Genomic DNA, 19,341 nt, shown 5'->3' with positions numbered 1-19,341 from the left:
TTGGCTAACGTTAGCTGAGACGCATGGTATATCGTTGTACGTCAATAGCGTACTCAATCAAAGCCGTGAACAATAGTTAAAGTGCTTCTATATAGGTACTTATGTATGGAGGAAAGTGTTTGTCCCTATCCGTACCACACTCGAGTGCCCTATTTATACTTCACATGAGTCACCTTGCGTTTCAAGGGGACATGAATGAAAGCGTGATGTCCTACACTACATCGCGCCATCAGTTTCATTCATAGCCCGGCATTCGCTCGTGGCTTTGTGCTGTTCATTGCGCTGTCGCACAATTAAGTTGCACGAAGCTATCACGCCTTTCCACTCGTGTGCCATCCATAAAGAACAACCAGTAAATAACACGTGAAACTTCATATCGAATTCGGTACCCTCCTACGTCCTCTTCTGTTTATTCTGGCGGAGAGACCACAACATTGTCTCTTTCATATAGGGTTGCAAAGGGCACCTAGACGTTTCAATAATAAATCAAGTCTGATGGTTTTGAGCTGGAGTTCCAAGCCAATTCATCCATTTACAATGCTCGAACGATGTTTGCGCATCAAATAAAGCACCGCAATTATCGACTCGTGTGCTGCAGCGTCTTTTTACTGCTCCCGCCTTGCCACGAGCTAAGCCAAATGGGCATGTCCTGGTGGTTCGCTGTTTCGGGTCGCAAACTAGCTTGCACTGTAAAAGTCCCATGTCTAAAAGCAGGATAGGTGTCCGCAATAAATTTATTTTCATAGACTTCCATACATTTATTCTTTCATCCCTTCAATGACTACACCACCGCGATGATTCTCGGGTGGAGTACCATGGCTTCAACCAATAGAATGCTTAAACTGCCGCTGTATAATGTACGTATGATGGTAATACTTATAAAAGGAAGCCGTAATACGCTCATTCAGGACCTATGCTCATTAAAAATCGCAAATGCTGATCGATACGGTTTTGCGTAATAAGCTGCGCTCCACTTAAATTATTAGTTTGTTCAATTGTTAGTTCAATTAAAGTTGTTAAAGCGATTACGGGCTTATTGAGAAATAATCGCATTCGTGAGAAGGTGATTAGCTGTACTCACGTGCTGGCTTCCGTTTCTTGGGTTTCCTGTTTCCGGTGGGTTTCTGTGTCCTACCTAAAATATATTGAAAAAACCGTACATGTTCCACACCGTGAGCTTAAAAGTTATAAGCATTCCACTATAAACTATGAAAACCAATCAGAAGCGCTCGCAGTAGCCTGTATCACAGTGGTCGCGTAGACGCTGCATTATACTAGGGCGGCCGTCTTGAGGCTGGGATGCTTTTTTAATGCGGTAGCAAGCCCACGTCACAAGGGTTCCTCAAGGACAGCGGGCGATACCGCAGTAGGCTGCGCCACAAATGTACTGGATGTATTTGCCGCTTTTCAATTAACGCCTTTCACGGCAACGCTTTAGCGAGCTGCACCACTAGCGCACTGGTTATGTTCCCCTCTTCACTGAACCTCTTGCCAACTTGGGCCACTGAATGTGTGCCACTGAGTGAGTGGCCAAGTGCCTGCAAACGATGCTCAGCGTTCGCAGGCACCGGCGCGCCACGCTTCTGGTCTCTGAGGCCACGCGCGGACTTCTCGGCAGTGTCACTAGATGGCGCACTGTGTCCAGAAAGAAGCGCGAAGAGGAGTCCGGTCGTCGTATGACGCGTTTCTCGGCGTTCGCATGTAGCGGTTTTGCCGTGCATTTTGGAGGCCGCGCGCAGGCTTCGCGGCGGCAGCTCTAGATTACACCTAGTATCTTATGGAAGCACGAAATAGGATCGAGTCGCGCTGCAGTACGCGCGTCATACGTCACTCGTTTCTACTGTGGCAATACGTTGTGCCATTACATTGATTCACTGCTAATGGCCTATACCGTCGGCAGTCATCGGTCGATGGGTTCAGCCGCAATTTTTTCCCCTAGCGCAATTCGAGGGCTTTGAAGCGGCTGTCACGCTTTCACGGACAACTAGACTATGCAAGCGCGTTTTATTAAGCGATAACTTCTGTTTATTATTGTGGTTATTATTTTGGAGAGGGTAGGGGCGCTCGAGGCCCGCTATGGCTGTCGCGTGTTATCGAAATATATTAAGGTTACATTCAGCTGGTCCCTACAACGCTCTGGGTTCGATTTGAGCGATGCATAGGCCGCTCTTATTTCGAGCCAGATAAAGTGTGACAGAGGCGAACGTGCAGCCGCTCGCCAGAGCAATCGGAGCCGGAAGAAGATACAGGTCAGTGCGTTTTCTGTTGTAAACAAACAAGGTGTGCATGCACCAAGGCGCCACCAAGGCACCACACACCATGCCAAGAACGGAAGCTCCAGGAGCCGCCTGACTGCAACTCCGCCAGATCTGGTCACGCTCCCGTTGGAAGGTGAGAGCGTCTTCCAGCGCTCTGAGCTCTGCATGATGGCGCTCTGATAGAACCCGTCCAATGTAGCACGTGCCACCAGAGTGTTCTGAAGCACTCTAAAACGACCAGCCAAATTTACCATGAAACTGCTGGAAACTCTCGTCTGACAAGCAGTCAGAGGAAAAGCGGTTTCGTAGTCGGTTTATCAATAATATTCAACGCACAGATTATAAATTGAGGCAGATGTATTTTGGATGACGCCCCCCCCCCCCCTCCACCAGTTACACATAAGGTAGCAGGAAAAATACCGATCCTTCAACTTGTATGCCCAGCTCGGCGGCTTGCTTAGAAAGTCGGGCCCTATTCGCGTTTCACCATTTCTTTCTCGACACAGATCGAAGTGGCGGGGTATGACGACAACGTTTCCAGTTTTTATTACGGTGGAGACACCTAGCATCGTGTTTTCAGATTATCCCACGACTAACGCCCCATCCTATTATCACTAGATCTTTGCCCCCTTTTTCAAGTGCTAAGCTATGTGGATGCGCAGAGTCTCATTCGATGTTCAATGGGTCGGCGGATTGATGGTTCTGGTCAGCTTATTTTGAAGTGTAAGGCTCTACACCTGGCAAGAACTTAGGGGAGCTGTGCAACATTTTCACATTGCCATCCTCGGCCACTGTATGGTCTGAAATGCTATAACAGCTGAAAACATCAGTAGCCCCTCCCCTGTGGGAGCGGCCCTTTTTGGGCTAGGGAACTAGTGCGACCCAATGGACCTCAATAAAGTTTTCCATCCATGCTCCTCTGTCGAGGAATTGCGGGTGAGCGCAGCTTGTCGTGTGTTTCTTCGGCGTTGCTCGGAACGAACGGCACTGACGAGTACCACGTTGTGTTCGAACCACAACCGGTCACAGGCACCGCAGCTGGCTCCGAAGTTCCGGTTGAGAAAATCGCGTAGAAACCTGGCCGTCGCACCGGGGAAGTTGGCACTAGTGTGGCCGAGGTGTGCACTACTGTTGTCGGGTTCCTGGAGGGCAAATCGACACTCAAGTTCGGCCTCAACACCGCACTGCCGCACCTCGGGGTATAGGCGGCTCTTCGCGGACGTTTCGCCTGGGCTTCGGAAGCCCTCACGCTAGAATTGGCACGTCGATGACGAGCCCTTTCCCGAGCGCGTTCATTCTGGATAGATTTGCACAAAATTGCTTCAAAATTAAATCTGTCCGTTACGTAAGATAATGAATGGCTCATCATCCCGTAAATGCGGCCTCCCCATTACGACGATAGAACAGAAGTGAAATTCTACGCTGGAATGATTAGCGGTAACGCAGCCAGCTGTGGAAGCAGGCGACGACGACGAACGCGGGAGCAGTGGCACGAGCGCGTGCCGAGCGCGAGCGCAAAGCGACGGGCGACAACGAGCCAGCTGCAGAAGACAACGACGCAAGAGCCAAAGCTGATGACAAGAATTTTTTGCGTACATGGACGCCAACGAAATCTGTGAGTTATAACAAATTTCGCTTGAATAGATAATACCAACGGCTGGACATTTTCACATTGTCATGCTCGGCACGTCTATGGTCTGAATTGCCGAACAAAACGCAGTAAAATGTTACAAAATGTGCTCGCATTTATTCAGAACACTCTCCAGCTAATTATTGTGTTGCTGCAATCTTAACCTCTTCGGACCCTCTGTCCACCTCATTTCGCAGTGATTTTCATCTGTTTCATAATTATGCCAGAAATGGTAAGCCACTATATTCTGGTATAACTTAAAGATCGATGCAGGCGACATTGTACGTCAAGTATGTAAACATCTTGTTGCTACCAGTTTTCTAAAAGATAATTGTATTAAATTACGGTGTTTTACGTGCGAAAACCCCGATCTGATTATGAGGCACGCCGTAGTGTGGGACTCCGAAATAATTTGGACCACCTGGTGTTATTTAACGTGCACATAAATCTATGTACATGGGTGTTTTCACATATTGCCCCCATCAAAACGCGGCCGGCGTGGCCGGGATTCAATCCCGCAACCTCGTGTTTAGCAGCCCAACACCATAGCCCCTAAGAAACCACGCTGGGTTTTTAGAAGATCTTTGTATTAGATGTACCACTGCATCATCACCGGCAAGAAAGTGAATGTGTAGACCGTATAAGGAGGTGTCCACATATAAGGAAATGTTGATACGAGCATAATATGCCCATGCCATCATATCAAGGCGGTAATTTTTTAGGTTCGTAAGATACCGGTAGGCAATGAGAACTGGCCTTGAAAAGTTTCGTATCGCTAAGATTTTTTAAGGTCTGAGGATGTTAATACACTCCCGAGCCTTTTACTAATTAATGCAAGTTGTTTTTATGGCGTAACCTTATGCTACGTTCCCGATTTTGAACATGAAGCTGTTCAACATGCAAGCTGTATTGCTTAGGTAAATACATTTTTTTTTTTGGAACGAATACGTATACTATATATGAAGATGGAAGAGCTTCGTAATAATGTTTTCTCTCGCAGACTATTTCAAGGCAATCAAACGTCTTTATATTTTGCATTTCTCCGTGCTGTATGACGTGCGGCATACGCGGGTTATATTGCCACACCTTTCTACCACTAATGTTGCTCATACCTTGTCTTAGATTTTTGACAAAGCTATTCCTCGAAATTTTGAGAATGACAACCCACAAACAAATGTCGTGAAACAAAACACCCACAGCGCATGCCTTTTATGTTAAATCTTCTCAGACTGAAATGTTAAAAGTGCGATACAATAAGGGAAACCTAAAAATCATTTACTCTTTTTGGCGCGGTTGTCTACTATCTCCGGGACCGGCCCGCGCAAGAGGCCGCTTTGATGCCAGAAAGCTCGCCTTCGTACATAGCGTTCGGTGCCAGCGTTTCCCGGTAACCATTAAGGTTGCATAACCTGCAGTTGTCGGGAAGCGTAAGAAGCAGTCAGAGATCTTTGAATGCTATCGCGCTCCTCTCTTGAAAGCGAAGTTTAAGCGTCCTCCAAATTTTTCTGTGGTATTTATGAATTTTCTTTACTATCAAGTTTCATTTCCTTTGGCAAGTCAAAGTGCAGCATTGCAGTAATTGTGAACCTCGGTTCATGTTTTTCTTTCATTTTTTTTGCTTTTCTTGCGCACTTGAATCAATTTACTGGGTCACTTGTAATATTCATGATGAGAGCACAAGTAGCATGTTCGGTATAAGGCGCCCATGTACACAATCACCATTCAGTCAAAAAGGAGAAGCCATATAAGATTGCTTACGAAGTCACTTGTACAGCAAAAATAAATAGTGAGCGAATCATCTATGCAGTTACCAGACTGAACAACAGCATCAAATTTTAACGAAAAGCTGCATTTACTACTCACGTGTATTGCGTGACCCAGGTTTTCCGACAACATGTCTTGGTCCATCTAGAAAGACATATAAGCACATTGTGACTTTATGCTCACCAATAACATCGCATTTAAGACTGAATTGTGGTTTTTCTTTCTTTCTTTGCTGCCTGCGCACAGGCGTTTTAAGGAAATGGCCGGGCGTTAGAGAAACTAATTCGGATGGATTACCGAGAATATCGAGACTGGAGGGCACAAATCCAGGACTTAAAATAAATAACAGTCTTGTAAAGTCAGTAACCTGGTCCAGGCGCAAGAAAATGGGCTCCCATTTGAGAATAAGTTGAAGGATTTTAAATTTATAGCCATCTGGTTCCTCTTTACTGCTTCCGTGGCCTGGCCGGTACGCGAATGCAGAAAAGCACTGATCTCAATGGCAGCAGCTTATGTCATCTGTGGCACAGCGAAATGTACAAGGAAACACCTACTTATTGCGATAGCAATTATGTGTACACTTCAAGCGCATTTATGCCATCGCAGTGGTCGTGATAGTGGACGTCGCAGTTAGGTTCCGTGTAAAGTCCGAACAAGGTAACATCATCGCCGCGCGCCGTACTATATATGTGCGAGTGAAAACTTGCGAGGTTCAGCCGACGATCGCGGCTCAATCTCGAGCGAGCGAAGGGAGAAAGGCGGGGCGGAAGCGCGCTTCTTCTGTCGCGCGCGAGGCACGGGTGAGAGAGGCGAGGGCGCTACTACACCTGCGGCGGCTGCTTACGGTGCGTCCGCGCGGGCGCCGTATCTTGAAAGCGATCTGCGACCTGGAAAAAGTGTGCGCCCCTGCGGGCCTCATCTTCAAAGCGATCTGCGATGTGGACAAAGTGCAACTAGTGCCGGTAGCTTCGTATGCGCTCTTCTTTCGCCGTTTAGTTCGTGTGGAAGCGAGAGACGGCACGAAGGTCAATTCGCTCACTGCTGCTGCCGTGCCTCCTCACTCGAGCGTTTTGGCAGCGCGAGTTTCCGCGGTCATCGAGCAAGACGTGTTCATGTTTAACTGTCCACGCGTGACACCGTGCTTGTTAATTTAGATAGTAAGCGAATATTTACAAGTTTATACGGCCGATAAAACTACTATCCTAAGTTCGTATAGTTGTCTACTAATTTGTTATCGCAATCGATACAGCGCCTTTCGCGTGAAACTGCGACATTTTATTGTCTGCTTCAACAAGAAACTTCAGTTTGAATATATGTCTCATCCAGGCACACTGCGATGTATTCAGCTTGAAATCGTACAAAAAAGCTTTTACTGAAAATTTATTTGGAGACAAAATAACGTCGCAGGGTAGCTTTAGTGCGTTAAATTGGGTGAACAGACGCTCCTGAATACAGTCGATATTGCTAGCGAATTCTTCATTTGTTAAAAAAAAGGAATCTGCGCTTGAACTATCATGGAAACCATTGTTCTTCCCCTTGCTGATTAGTCTTGCATCGATAAGAAGCAAGAAAACACTGATACCATGATGTGAAGCCACCTGGCTCAAATTTCGGCTGATTGAACCAGCCTCTTCACGGCAAGGGATACGCTGCAAGATTGTGCCTGCTTTTATTATTGATTGTAGTATTTCTTTACCATTTGACATACCTGAACTATGTCTAGTCTGGTCATTTTCCTATATCCACTTCTCTGTAGGTGAAATTTTGACTTACCTTATACGTAATCATGAAGTAAAAATAGAAATAACTGCCTTGAAAGCTCTCATATGGCGTTCTTGTTATAAGATACACATACAGTGAGTTGTTCGAAAACTTAAAGGCAGTCAGAATTACACTGACATATGATCGTAAGGACGCGCTTGCTGGTTCTAGAGGTTACTGCAGTAGAGCGTTTGAAGTATTGAGGCAACTGTTCTGTTTGTTTCGTCTCTGTCTGTATAGAGTGCCTGATCTTCGTAGAATCGTATTTCTGCCTTCTCCACCGAAAAGCAAGCACCGTACTCTGCTGTTGCTCGACACTTTCTGTTTTACCCGTCAAATGCCTCTTTCCATAGCCCGTAGTCCACATCAGTGAAATGTGTCGGTCGACGACAGTTAGGCCAATTTTGGAGGTATTTCTTCCTATGGTAGCTAATGCACTAGCTGTACTCGTGAGTAAAAATCCATGACACGTGCTCTTCGAAAAGAACGCTTAAGCGCCTAGTTGTAGGTACTAGTTCAGCATGTAAATTTTCAAGCTTCCGTACAACTTCTTTATCAATTTTAGGATTCTTCGGTCTAAAAAGAACAGCTTTTGTCTTGGTAGCATTTACTACCAGAGAATTTGCCGTAGACAAGACTGATAATTCCACAAGTACTTCGTTGCTTTATTAAGTGCATCACTTGGGTTTCTCGCTGTAATTCGTATAGCACTGTCATCACTTAGCAGAGTTATCAATGTTAACGAGGTCATTATTATATACGCAAAAAATAGAGGTCCCGGGATGCTTTCTTGTGGCACTCCGGATGTTAAAGCTCTTAAATCAGGCGAATAGCTGTTGACAATCACTTTCTCGGACATCGGTTGGAACATGTTGTAATTCACAATTCACAAAATCCTCTAACGTGATTGTTTCATTGTCGTCTAGGCAGGAACAACATAGTAAAAAATTTTCCATATTTCAAATTTCTTCTGGCTTCGAAACATAGCTTTCCCTAATGAGGTTTCAGGCTCATAAAATTGTAGTGTTAAATGATATATTACACATCATATAAAGGCCGAGAGTTAATAAGGTACCGCTTCTTCGTTGAGTTCTACGGATAAGCATATATTCAATGTTGAAAAGACAATGAAACTTCATAGAGTTACGGTTTCGGCCGTGACACGTACATCAAGCGCACTTTCACATCTAGTCGCCATTGCATACGTCAAAAATCACACTTCATAGAGACTTGACAGCTGTACTTACTCGGTCTCCGTGCTGCATTAGGCGGCCGTTTATCCCTTGTTGAGTTGCATCTTGGGGGCCTTCCTAGAAATATACGTATAAAAGCGTACGTATCCCACACATAACTCACATAACCGCATTTATAACAACCTACGTTCAAGCATGCCGCAATTATTATCCAGAAGTGCTGGAATTTCGCCCGGTAGTCCTTCAAATCTACGAGCATGGCTACCAATATGAAGAATTGAGTTGCCGAGATACTCATAAGCCCTAATGCCAATTGAATTATTTATTACCATTTTGCTTTTTTTCCTTTTAGTATAAAAGTGTCTAGTAGCACGCTGATCTTCATGCTTCGGCATAAGAAGACTTGCAGCCATTTATAAACTTTCCAAATTCTGGCGACACAAACGTGTTAGACATTTTTTATGCAACATTTCTGAATTAAATAACCGAAGATCTGAGGTATTGCATGCCAAAACCACGCCCAGGGCCTGAAGCACGCCTAGCGATTTTTGCTCTTCGCTCCTATTAAGAGGTGGCCACTACGGCTGTGTGAACCCGCCAGCTTGAGATGAGGAGCGCAACGCGATAGATATAAGCTACCGCGGTGGGTGCTAAGTTCCTTAATGGTATGCTAACAGTGTCATGTAAGCTACTTAACGACAAAAAAAACTGTCCTCTTAAAAACACTGATTTACCTGAAATTTATGTGAACTTCCCTTCCGGGCACAATTTTCTTAACTAGGCCTTGAAAACATGGTTGGGGCGTATATTATAAATGCTCTTTTCGATGGTCACTCGGCGGCATTCATGGTACGTGCAATGAACGGAAAGGAATCCTTGCAAAATACTGCCCATATTGTATATTTCTGTGATAAGCAATTTGTCAGAAGTAAAAAGTAAGTTTGGTGGTGTCAGTAGCTCTAGGCAATATACAAAAAAGAGCAGCAACAAAATAAATGGAGTCAGTTATTTGTTGTCATTTTTAAAGTCGGCCTAAGAGTAGAGTCGCAAAGTGATACTTCGAAACAGTAACACGTCCTTCAGCGCCTAGCTGCCTGTACGTGGGCGTTCCTATCTTCTGGTCTACGCTCCTGCACGCATATTAGGAATAATTGTTTCGTATTTTTTTATGCTAGCAGATCGAATGCTCTTAGCAGATATTTGCTGACATAATATCACCTTGGTAACCACGGTGTTGGCTCAGTGATTATGGTGCTCTACTGCAAGTACTATTTTTCGTAGGTTTGATTTCGTGCTTCAAAAAACGCATTTCGATATGCAAAAACTCTCGTGCACCTTGTATTATTTACACGACAAAGAACTGCTGGTGGTCAAAACTAATCCAGAGCCCTTCGCTATATACGGCATATTCTCATAGTCTCAGTCGTTCACGGACACTTTTCTCACCATGAATGAGGTATTTTATTTTGGGGTCTCAGTTCCTAAACACATTCGCATTGTCTACGAAGCTCCTGCTTGGAATTTCCCGGCCCGCTCATAGCGTAAATGTTCAAGTTATAATACACACTGCTATAATTAAAATTTGCAAGTTGGGGTCAGCGTCAACCGGTGTACGCAGCAGAAAAAAAACAGAAATCTATAACCACGTAATATCAAAGATTACATCAAAAGCTAAACTGCAGTTTCAACTGCTTGCCTCCGGTCGGGGTTATCTGGACGACGTGACACCTGTTGTTATGTCGTCGTTGAATGTGGTTGACATTAGAGCAGCTTAGACTCTTGTATGATAGTGGCAGCCGTACTTACCCGAAAGGCTGCCACGTCCTCTGTTCCCAGCCGCATTCTGTGTGCCTAAAATTAAGCAGGCCATCGTTATAAGAAAATTGTCTGGATACAAAATGAACTTCAATATAAGTACTATTTTGTTAAAAGTATAGGTGGCGCTCTAAGGTCTCGAACGTGATCGTGGCAAAGTGTGAGCTGTCACAGAGTTTCATGTCTTCCCCTGAGAAAAATATGTGACAGAACGCACTTTGCCATGGTCAGATTGGAAAACATGAGTCCTATGTCATGTACAAAAGACTTATGTGCGCGTGTCTGGTGCGGCGGACGATCAGTGACCATAAAAGAAGAGAAAGAATGGCGGGAATTCGGCGCGTGCTCGCCTGACGCGGCACCTCGGGCCAACAGCGAATCACGAAGACACACGATTGCTGGAAGAGGGAGCAGAAGAAGAGAAGAAGAAAGGCAGCGTTCGAAAAAAGGAGGCCGGTGCACGGAGGGACGAAGCAAGGTTGTCGGGCTCTGGGTCCGAACCAGAAGACTTCAAGAGCACCGGGCGGAGAAGCGAGGCTGTCGGACTGTGGGTCCGAGTTTCACGACTTCAGCGACGATCCGGCCTCTGTTCTACCTCCAGCCTTTGGTGTCCGTGGGTCCTGCAGTGACATGGTGCTGAAGGCAAGCCCTTCCTACTTTCCCCCTGCGACTTCTTGGCCGAGCTGCGGACGATCGTCAAGACGCAAGTAGTGTCTTATCGTCTTGTACTCACGCGACCGACGCACTGCATCTGACTGGCCGTCGCAACGCCGCCCCGTACAGCGCTGCGCCGACGCTACCAAATAATTGTGACCGGTCACGAACTTTACTGCTATATATAATTCTTTATTGTGAGAGAATATTTAAAAGTGCATGAACGTTTATATTAGTCTTAGTACCTTGGTTAGTTAGTTTGTGTGCGTGACAGTTTGTGTTAATTATATGTTCGTGTCACGTTAACAATCGGCTTCGTTGTTTCTTTTTTCTTCCCTACTGCGAATTAGTCTCAGTGGTGGCCACAATAATTCGAACCATGCAAGTGCAAATACACTCCCGGGTAAACAACCCCTCGTTGACTTAGGAAGACCAAATCATCACACCCTAGCAATGTCTGCGAAAACGCTGCTGCAGCGCCGAGTGACACGACACGTGGAAGAGTTACGTTGAAGGCTATAGCTCGCCGAAACTCATCAAAAAATGTCCCGACAGGCGGTGAGGTGGCTCTCAACATAGCTCCAAGGGAAATCACGTCGTCTAGCTAGCACGGACGAGGGGACCATTTCTAGCGTCAAAGGAAAGAATGCAGTATGCGCTCTAAGGTCAGGGTAACATTACACAGTTCAACAGGCATTACATTGAAACTGTATTAATTACCTGACATGACGAATACGGTATTCTTGAGGTCTGTCCAATCTGTTATTTCCCGGCCGTTGTTAGAGGAAAATTAAGCGGTTCTATGCGGTATCATTCAAGGCGTCATCGATGTGCAGCAGGGGGTGTACGTTGATTAGGCCAAGGGACGCACGCTGCAATTGCTTAGGAGCATGTAAACGCAGATCGAAGTGAAACCGTGTTTCTTACTATTGATGAGACAACGTTCTACTGTAGAGCTAATTATGATGACGATGATGATTTATTGGCATCCCCTTTCAAACGGGGCGGCGACAAATAGTCACCTAGCCTGCTTGATTTAATCAGCTATACTATAGATGTTCTTTATCAACCATTTTTGTATACGTCTCATTATGTTTTTCTCAAAAATTAGCCTTGTACCGCTACCTATGATTTTAAGAGATCAGGTCGTATCAATCTTTTCCCTGCTTTTTTTCCACCAGTACTCTAATCGTCTCTTGCTCATCTCTACGGCTGATCTGTTGATGTTTCTTTCCCCTCTAAACCCAAGCGCTTCTGGGAGTTGCACGTTATACCTACGGTTCTCGCTGGGTGGTTCTCGCTAAGAATGACCGAAATAGTGCCTCCTGGCGAGCGTTTCTTCCGGGCGTAAGTAGGCTGGCCTGTTTTTCTAAAGTTTTACCGCACTTCAAAAAAAGGCTCGCTTTTCCACCACTGCACTCTACTTTCTTATTAAGCAGACAAAAAGTTATTCGTATCAGCGACATCGACAGCTCGTCAGAATATTATTTGTCCCCTGCAAAGTCCTCGCCAGCGTCACCAATCAACGTTACATCCCCACACCGACGTTTCACAGCGTGCATGAGACCCATTTAGTATCTCCGGTTTTCCACTGCTTGCGAACGTTGTACTCCATAAAGATAATGATTTCATGACATTAGTGCAGTTCCTTGTGTGGCACAAAATATTGTTTCTTCGTCCGATTACGACAAATCGGTCGTCGTGCCTCAACCACTACCGTCGTACCCTGGTTAAAAGAACTGAAATTTTGTCAAGTTTGCAAGAATTCATATTTCAATTAAAGTGCAAGAAACGAAGACAAAAGAAGGAAAGTGTGGATCTTAATTTGGAGCGTTCTGAGAGCAACACGAGTAGAAAGCGGACCCTCAGACTGTTACAAGATTAGTAGTTTTTTTTTGTCAACATAAGCCCTTCAATAAGTATGCTGAAATGGAGGCTTATTTCAGCCCATCGACAAAGGCGACACGTCTACGGGTTCCTTAATCATACATATCAGTGAGAAGTCTTGCTCAGTGCCGGCGCTCCCATCAATACTGGGTGCTTCGAGACAACAATTATACACGTGGAAAGAAAACTGGTCTAACAATGTCAAGAATGTTATCGGCCATAAAAGCAAGCATGCACCTCTTTAGCTGCCGATGAAGAACGAAGATACAATATGCGTTCGTCGCTGACGTTTGCTGGGTGTCTCTTATTGTACTTTGGCACTGTGGCGCGTTTTTTAAGGCGGTGCCTTCTGTTTGAAAACATTTTAATGCCGAATAAAACTTCCACTTGCTCTGCAAAGATCGTCATGGTGTCCGAGGTACGCGTTCGTCGCTGAAAGCTGCCCTGTGTCTTTCATCGTAATGCGCCATTTTGCCTTTCTGGATTATGAATGCCTCGCCTTCACTATTCTCACAGTGCATGAGATCTGCATAATATTTTCTTTTGGTCGGACATTCGGGACTTTCTGCTGGCTACTTCAGCAATGCCACAATGCTCCTATTATTCTGTGAGTGCAGATTAACTGCCCTGTTGCAGTAGGTAAAACACCTGGCTCGCAGCCAAGCAGGCAGGTGTTCGAACACGGCTTGGAAGACTTCGGCGGAGTTACGGGCATCGTGTGCCTTGGCTAACCGACCAGACGGCAAACAATGCGTTTTCTGTTCAACAATAGTTTTCGGTGACCGTTCAGGAGCCGCAAAGAGGCGGTGGCTGACATGATCACCCTAATTCCCGGCCAATTGAAGCTCCCTGGAGGAACACACAGGTTGCGTGGAAATTTAGTATAGTAGCCATAGCAACAGATGCGCAGCGCAACACCTGTTTTTGTGCCTGATTGCAGTCCTAAACTTAGATGTGCTTGGCTGCTTCTTTCTTATTTTATTTTGTATTATTTCATGGCGTCTGCACAGTGCGCATGCTAAGTGCACAATGTTAAGTTTTTATTTACGTCGCTGATGTTCGTTCCTCATAAAGATGTTTAGGAGCACATTTATCGGTCAGCATTCCTTGTCTACTCAGGCACATTGACTCTATCTGGCCTCTTACGCCGATCTCAGTGACTCCAGTTGTCTACTAGCTCAGGCAAGGTATGCCCTCTTGGGTGCAATGCTCTTTCTGGTCGTTCCATCTTCGTCATTCCCGCCTCTTCATCCGACTCCCGTCATGCCTTCATCATGCCATCGTAGTCATACAGTCTTCGCCATTGCATTTTCGTCATGCTATTGTCATCACGCTGTTATCGTATCACCGTTATCATCCTACCGCTTTCGTCGTTCCATCAGCATAATTCCTTCTTCGTTATACAGTCATTCCGTCATGGTCATGGCCGACCCTGGCGAGAGTGTGTCACAGCAAAGTGGGCCGATCCTTGAAACAGTGTGTGTTGCATACAACCGAATCAATGTAAATCTCAGAAGGGTCATGACGGGCCCTACATAAAGGTGTCTTCAGCAAAATGGTATGTTGATGCAATGTCTAAAGGCTAATTGTAATAATGTTGACCGTCGTGAGATGTCTTTTACGGGGTTTTTTTCTTCTGCTGACACGTTGCCACCATTTATAACAGCCTTGATTTTTTTCTTCTACGCAATTTACAATTCGGTTCATTAATGTTTCCTTGCATACATACAAGGCATGAAAGGTGTTTTTACAAGTATTGAATAATAATAGGAATATATACCACGAGAGCTACTTGTTCTTTCTTAGCTTTTCAGGAGAAAAAGACGATGAAGTGTAGTGAACCGGCTGTCTTCCACCAGCGCATAGTTTCCAGTCCTTAGTTTTTATTGCGCTTCCCAATCAACGATTGCCTATTGAAAGTTCACATTGCAGTTGATGCAAAGCAACCGTCATTCTAGGTGCAGTACGCCAAACAAGCTGAGGAACAAATTGGGACTACCAGCCGAACTCCATGCTACTCTCATGGGGTTCAGCGGAAACAATCAGCAGGTAGATTACTCTACAGATCCTACAAATCAAGGCGCGAACAAAGATGAATTAACAGCAAGGAGGCTGCGCCACGAAAAAAAAAACTGGTTTTCCTGCAGGCAGGCGACATGCGGATATGGCATGTATCAGACACCATTCATAGTTATAAATTACGAAAAAAAAAGACTGGTACAGAGCTGTGGATCAGCCCAATCCAGTCGCTTCAGCCTCTGTTGTTTCGGCCCGGGAAACATTTATCAACCACCCCCTAAGCAAGGACGTCGCTCTCATGGCTACAATGTCCGCATTTCTCGCTGTCACTTAATTGTTTCTAGCTTTCACCAAACTGGCTAGCATTGTAGTTGAACTTCACGTGTCCTAGTCATACTCCGCGACCTATGAGAGAATTTAAGATGTTTGTCGAGTACTCAGGTGGACCCTCCAGGAATACCCACAAGGTCAAAGCGTAATATTGGCTAAAAGGGAGGTCTGTTATGTCACCAATGACGAAGGTGTGACTAAAGCACCTGGACGATGCCCTGCAATCGTTGAATTCTCTATATATTCTATCATGTGAAAGTGAGTTTTACTTGGTTGGGTTAGTAATATGTGTTCTAGAATGTTGTCCCAGTGATTCAATGTTACGGATGCAACTTCATGGTCACATCGCGAACCATTTGGACAGTCGCTCGCGCCTCATGCTCTCTCCCCCCCCCCTCCCCTGCAGCGTGAGTATTGGAGGGCCCTGCTCTCCTTTTCATCTGCACCCTCTCACACCTCCTCACAGGGCTTAGCTTTTCTTTTCCTCTCCTCTCCCGCTAGGTCAAGAGACCTTCTACACGCTGCACCCTCTCACACCTCCTCACAGGGCTTAGCTCTTCTTTTCCTCTCCTCTCCCGCTAGGTCAAGAGACCTTTCTACACGCGGACACGATCTCCTGAAAACTAGCCCTTAACAGCTTCGTTGTAAAACAGGACAGCCTCAGCAAATGTCTGCAAAGCCACCCGTGTAACAAAAGAACGTAAGGTTGCTGAATGGAAATATTGTGGCGGATGCCGGTAATCAAATCGATCCACGATCAACGACGCAATGAATTCGCCACTATGTGTAATTCATTTCTCAGAACGCTTCTCTGAAGAACACGACGTCCTGGCTTTAGATCCTCTGATTTAATCATCTTAACCAGGGCAGCGCTTTGATTCTTCTGCACAGCAATGGTCCCTCCTTCAACTGATGTTCTCTCAGCAGTACACAGAGCGCTTCTATCATTTTTGAAGGCGAAAAATCTAGACTCACGATTATAACCTACAATTTTGTTACGATTTGTGCTAATCTGTGGACCATTTCCCGCACGTCAAGTGCTACCCGGTGAGTGTGTGATGCACATGCATCTTTTATTCTTCCGTTGGTTCTCACCCTTCCTCCCTCAGTTTTTTCGCTCTCTTAACGTCTCAACTCTTCCTTATTCACAGTTTTTTATGTGTGTTTGCTCTTCTATACCCGGGAGGCACTGTGCCCCTCATGGTGGCAGTTGCCAGCTAGCGCTCTACCTCTTCTTTACGATTCTTTTTGGGTGCAAACCATATAAAGAATAAAAATAAACAGTATCCGTAAACAATGAGCTCGAAACGCTTACACTATTTCAAACAAAGGCTCGTTGGTTGCGCTCATAGCTTATTTATAACATGCGACATGCTTAACCATTTTGAAGAATCGGGCGCGCGATTAGATTGAGCAGCTGCGACTGCTCCACCTGTTCGCTGCACTTTCTCTGCATGAGCGCGCGTCAAAAGTGTGCAGGAAATAATGTTAGCTGCTCTCGATAGGTGCATGGCTTTTTTTCACAATATTCCACTCTGCAGTCTTGTCCGGTGCAACAGACAGCTATTGTCTTCAATATACCGTTTTACTAAGAAGAACTTGCCGAAGTAATTGCCGATTTCAGAAACGCTCATCACCAGATTTGGAGGGCACCTTAGCTATTAGGCTCAACAATCAGGCGGTGCTCAACTCCATCTCGTTTAGATGTATAACTCGTGGCGGACAATTGACGAGGTTCCAGTAGATTAGAAGCTAGCGAAAATTGTTGCTTAGGGGCGTGTGAAAATTAATTGAGAAAAAGATGCGCAAGAGAATCTCGTGGTTTTATGGAAGCAGGTCAGCATATCCAAAGTACCTTATCGGCTTTCCGGCAAGCATCTCTGCGATAGGCAATATGATTGATCTTCAATTGCTTGCGGAAGAAGAACTGAGCTTTATACATACCCGAGTTGCCAACATTAGGGAAGAAAAACGTTTGACTTTTTCATTCACAGTGCAGTTCGAACCTCTGGGGACTTTCACTCTGGCAGGGTGACTGTTTATATGGCGCGCAAAATAATTACAAGGACTACTGTTATTTATCAACGCTCCAAAAGGCGCTATCTCATATTGCGTTGTTGTGGAAGCTGTGCTACAAGGCACAGTGCCAAGCCCCTTATTCTTTGTGCCACTGCCATCCACCTGAAGAGAATCCTGCTAACCTGAGGCGATATTCTGTAAGAGTCTACCTAATGGACTGTCCATTTCGGCTGTCGCTGATTGGCTGCTGCTTGATGTGCAGGAAGGTGCCAGCCAGTCTCCTTCCTGCACGTCAAGCAGCAGCCAATCAGCGACAGCCGAAATGGACAGTCCACTAGGTAGACTCTTACAGAATACCGCCCCTGATCTCCGTTGCTCATATTATGCGAATGACATCTGCATTTGGAGCACGTAGCGTTCTTTACAAATCACGCAACAGCGACTCCAAAAATCCGTGGCCAATATATTGTATTCTTTTGCGCCAGAGGTCTTCGCCTCCCAGCACACACACAAAAAAATGTTAGAAGGCATTTCCACGGAAGCAAATGAATGAATACTCATTGTGGATCGAGGACCGCGTTCTACTCTTGGTGAAAACTCAAAAGCTTCTGGTTGTAGCGCTCAACAGAAGTCTGTGTTGGTCACCCCAAGTAATGAAGCTAGGCAGGGATATTTACGAATTATTCTATATATTGAGATATGCGGCAGGATAGCAATCGGGTAGAAACTCATTGTCATTGGTTAGTTTTTACGAAGCTTACTAAGACAGTACGTTGCAGTACAGCCTGTCCATTGTGCATCAAATCTTAATCACGGCGAAAAAATAACCTTGAAGCAGCAGTGTCGCGTTATAACTGTCGGAGACTTCGTCGTGATCTTCAAAAGCGGTCGTCGTTCTTGGGTACTCTGGAGGAGACGAGCTTACCGTGACAATTACACGCAATTTTATGATGCCTTGGACAGGTGGCGCATTTAGAAAGCGTACTGCGTGCTGCGACATATAAACCGACGTACTGCTTGCAGGAAACCTACAGAAACTTCTACGTCCGCTTTCTATTCACTATTTACTTTTCAGGAGAACTTTTAGCAAGCAGTGTAAGAGTCCTGAAATGGCTAGATCAACGGTTTGTTATCCGATCTGTCATGCTAAGCTCACTTAAGTCTGGGAATTTAGATTGCTATAGAACACAGACCCTGTAGCTACCGCCATTCATGCATCCGCTTCCGTTCCCCGACTGTCTACCATCACAGAGCAGTTCAATTCACCAACCAGCGCGAGGCAGCAGCGGTGCTATGCTGCACAGGATACGTCTCCCGCGTCTCGTCAGGCTGTGCTACGCTTTTATATGCGTAGACTAGCTGAGAAGAGTGTCCAGAGCATGCTATCTGCAGCTTTGACTTACGCCTATATATCTACTGATATAAATTACATTTGCAAGTGCAGTTTAGAACTTTTTCATACAATACCGGTTACAAGGAGCAGCACCTTGTCTATATACTGGCGCCTTAGTGGCGCTGTAAGAGCAATGCAGCTTCCGTTGCCCTAGCAACACCGCCAGGAAAGGAAATGGTTCATCGCGGTGATCGCTGACATCTAACAAAAAGCTTGAAATAGGAGGCGATGGCGTTCAGATTTACTCACTTCTTGCTTTTGCGAGCTCCACTTCCGTGACTATAATCACAAATACAACCAGTGTGAGGGCGATTAAGGCGACCTTCATATTCTGCTGCCTTACCAGAATCGGCGCATGAGACAGCACATTTGCCTGCTGCTTTTAAGCGCGGGTGGTGAGCGCACAGAGCTCCAAACGCATTACGATAGGAAGCTGAGCGAGTTGGTAAGGGTTCATGATGTACTTTTTCGCAGCGCTAGCAATTAGACGAAGGACGAAGAAGGTACGCACAAGACAGACGCTGTTTCTCAACTCAGCCTGTTTCTCAGATGAGAAACAGCACCTGTCCTGTGCGTACCTTTTTGGTCCTTCGTCCAATTGTGAGCGCTGCAAAAGAA

General features: G+C 45.5%; 1 protein-coding gene across 5 annotated transcripts in view; it reads right to left on the bottom strand.

Annotated features, from left to right (window-relative positions):
* The window catches only part of LOC119458767 (keratin, type I cytoskeletal 9-like), a 54,562-nt gene extending 35,248 nt beyond the window's left edge, over positions 1 to 19,314 (bottom strand). For 3 of the 5 annotated variants that reach the window (XM_049670352.1, XM_049670354.1, XM_049670353.1), the window contains exons 1-5: positions 18,973 to 19,314; positions 10,413 to 10,457; positions 8,661 to 8,723; positions 5,752 to 5,796; positions 1,082 to 1,135 (exon numbers count right to left, since the gene is read on the bottom strand). In XM_049670352.1, coding sequence (XP_049526309.1) covers positions 1,082 to 1,135; positions 5,752 to 5,796; positions 8,661 to 8,723; positions 10,413 to 10,457; positions 18,973 to 19,051 — 286 coding nt within the window. In that variant the 5' untranslated portion in view covers positions 19,052 to 19,314. The remainder of the gene's footprint in view (positions 1 to 1,081; positions 1,136 to 5,751; positions 5,797 to 8,660; positions 8,724 to 10,412; positions 10,458 to 18,972) is intronic. The other 2 variants (XM_049670355.1, XM_049670356.1) reach the window with 1 other exon arrangement.
* Positions 19,315 to 19,341: the final 27 nt, after the last annotated feature.

This window comes from Dermacentor silvarum, chromosome 7, assembly GCF_013339745.2.
Source record: "Dermacentor silvarum isolate Dsil-2018 chromosome 7, BIME_Dsil_1.4, whole genome shotgun sequence".
NCBI classification, from domain to species: Eukaryota; Metazoa; Arthropoda; class Arachnida; order Ixodida; family Ixodidae; genus Dermacentor; species Dermacentor silvarum.
Note: the sequence above shows the minus strand (reverse complement) of the source record. Positions and strands in the feature narration are given on the sequence as shown.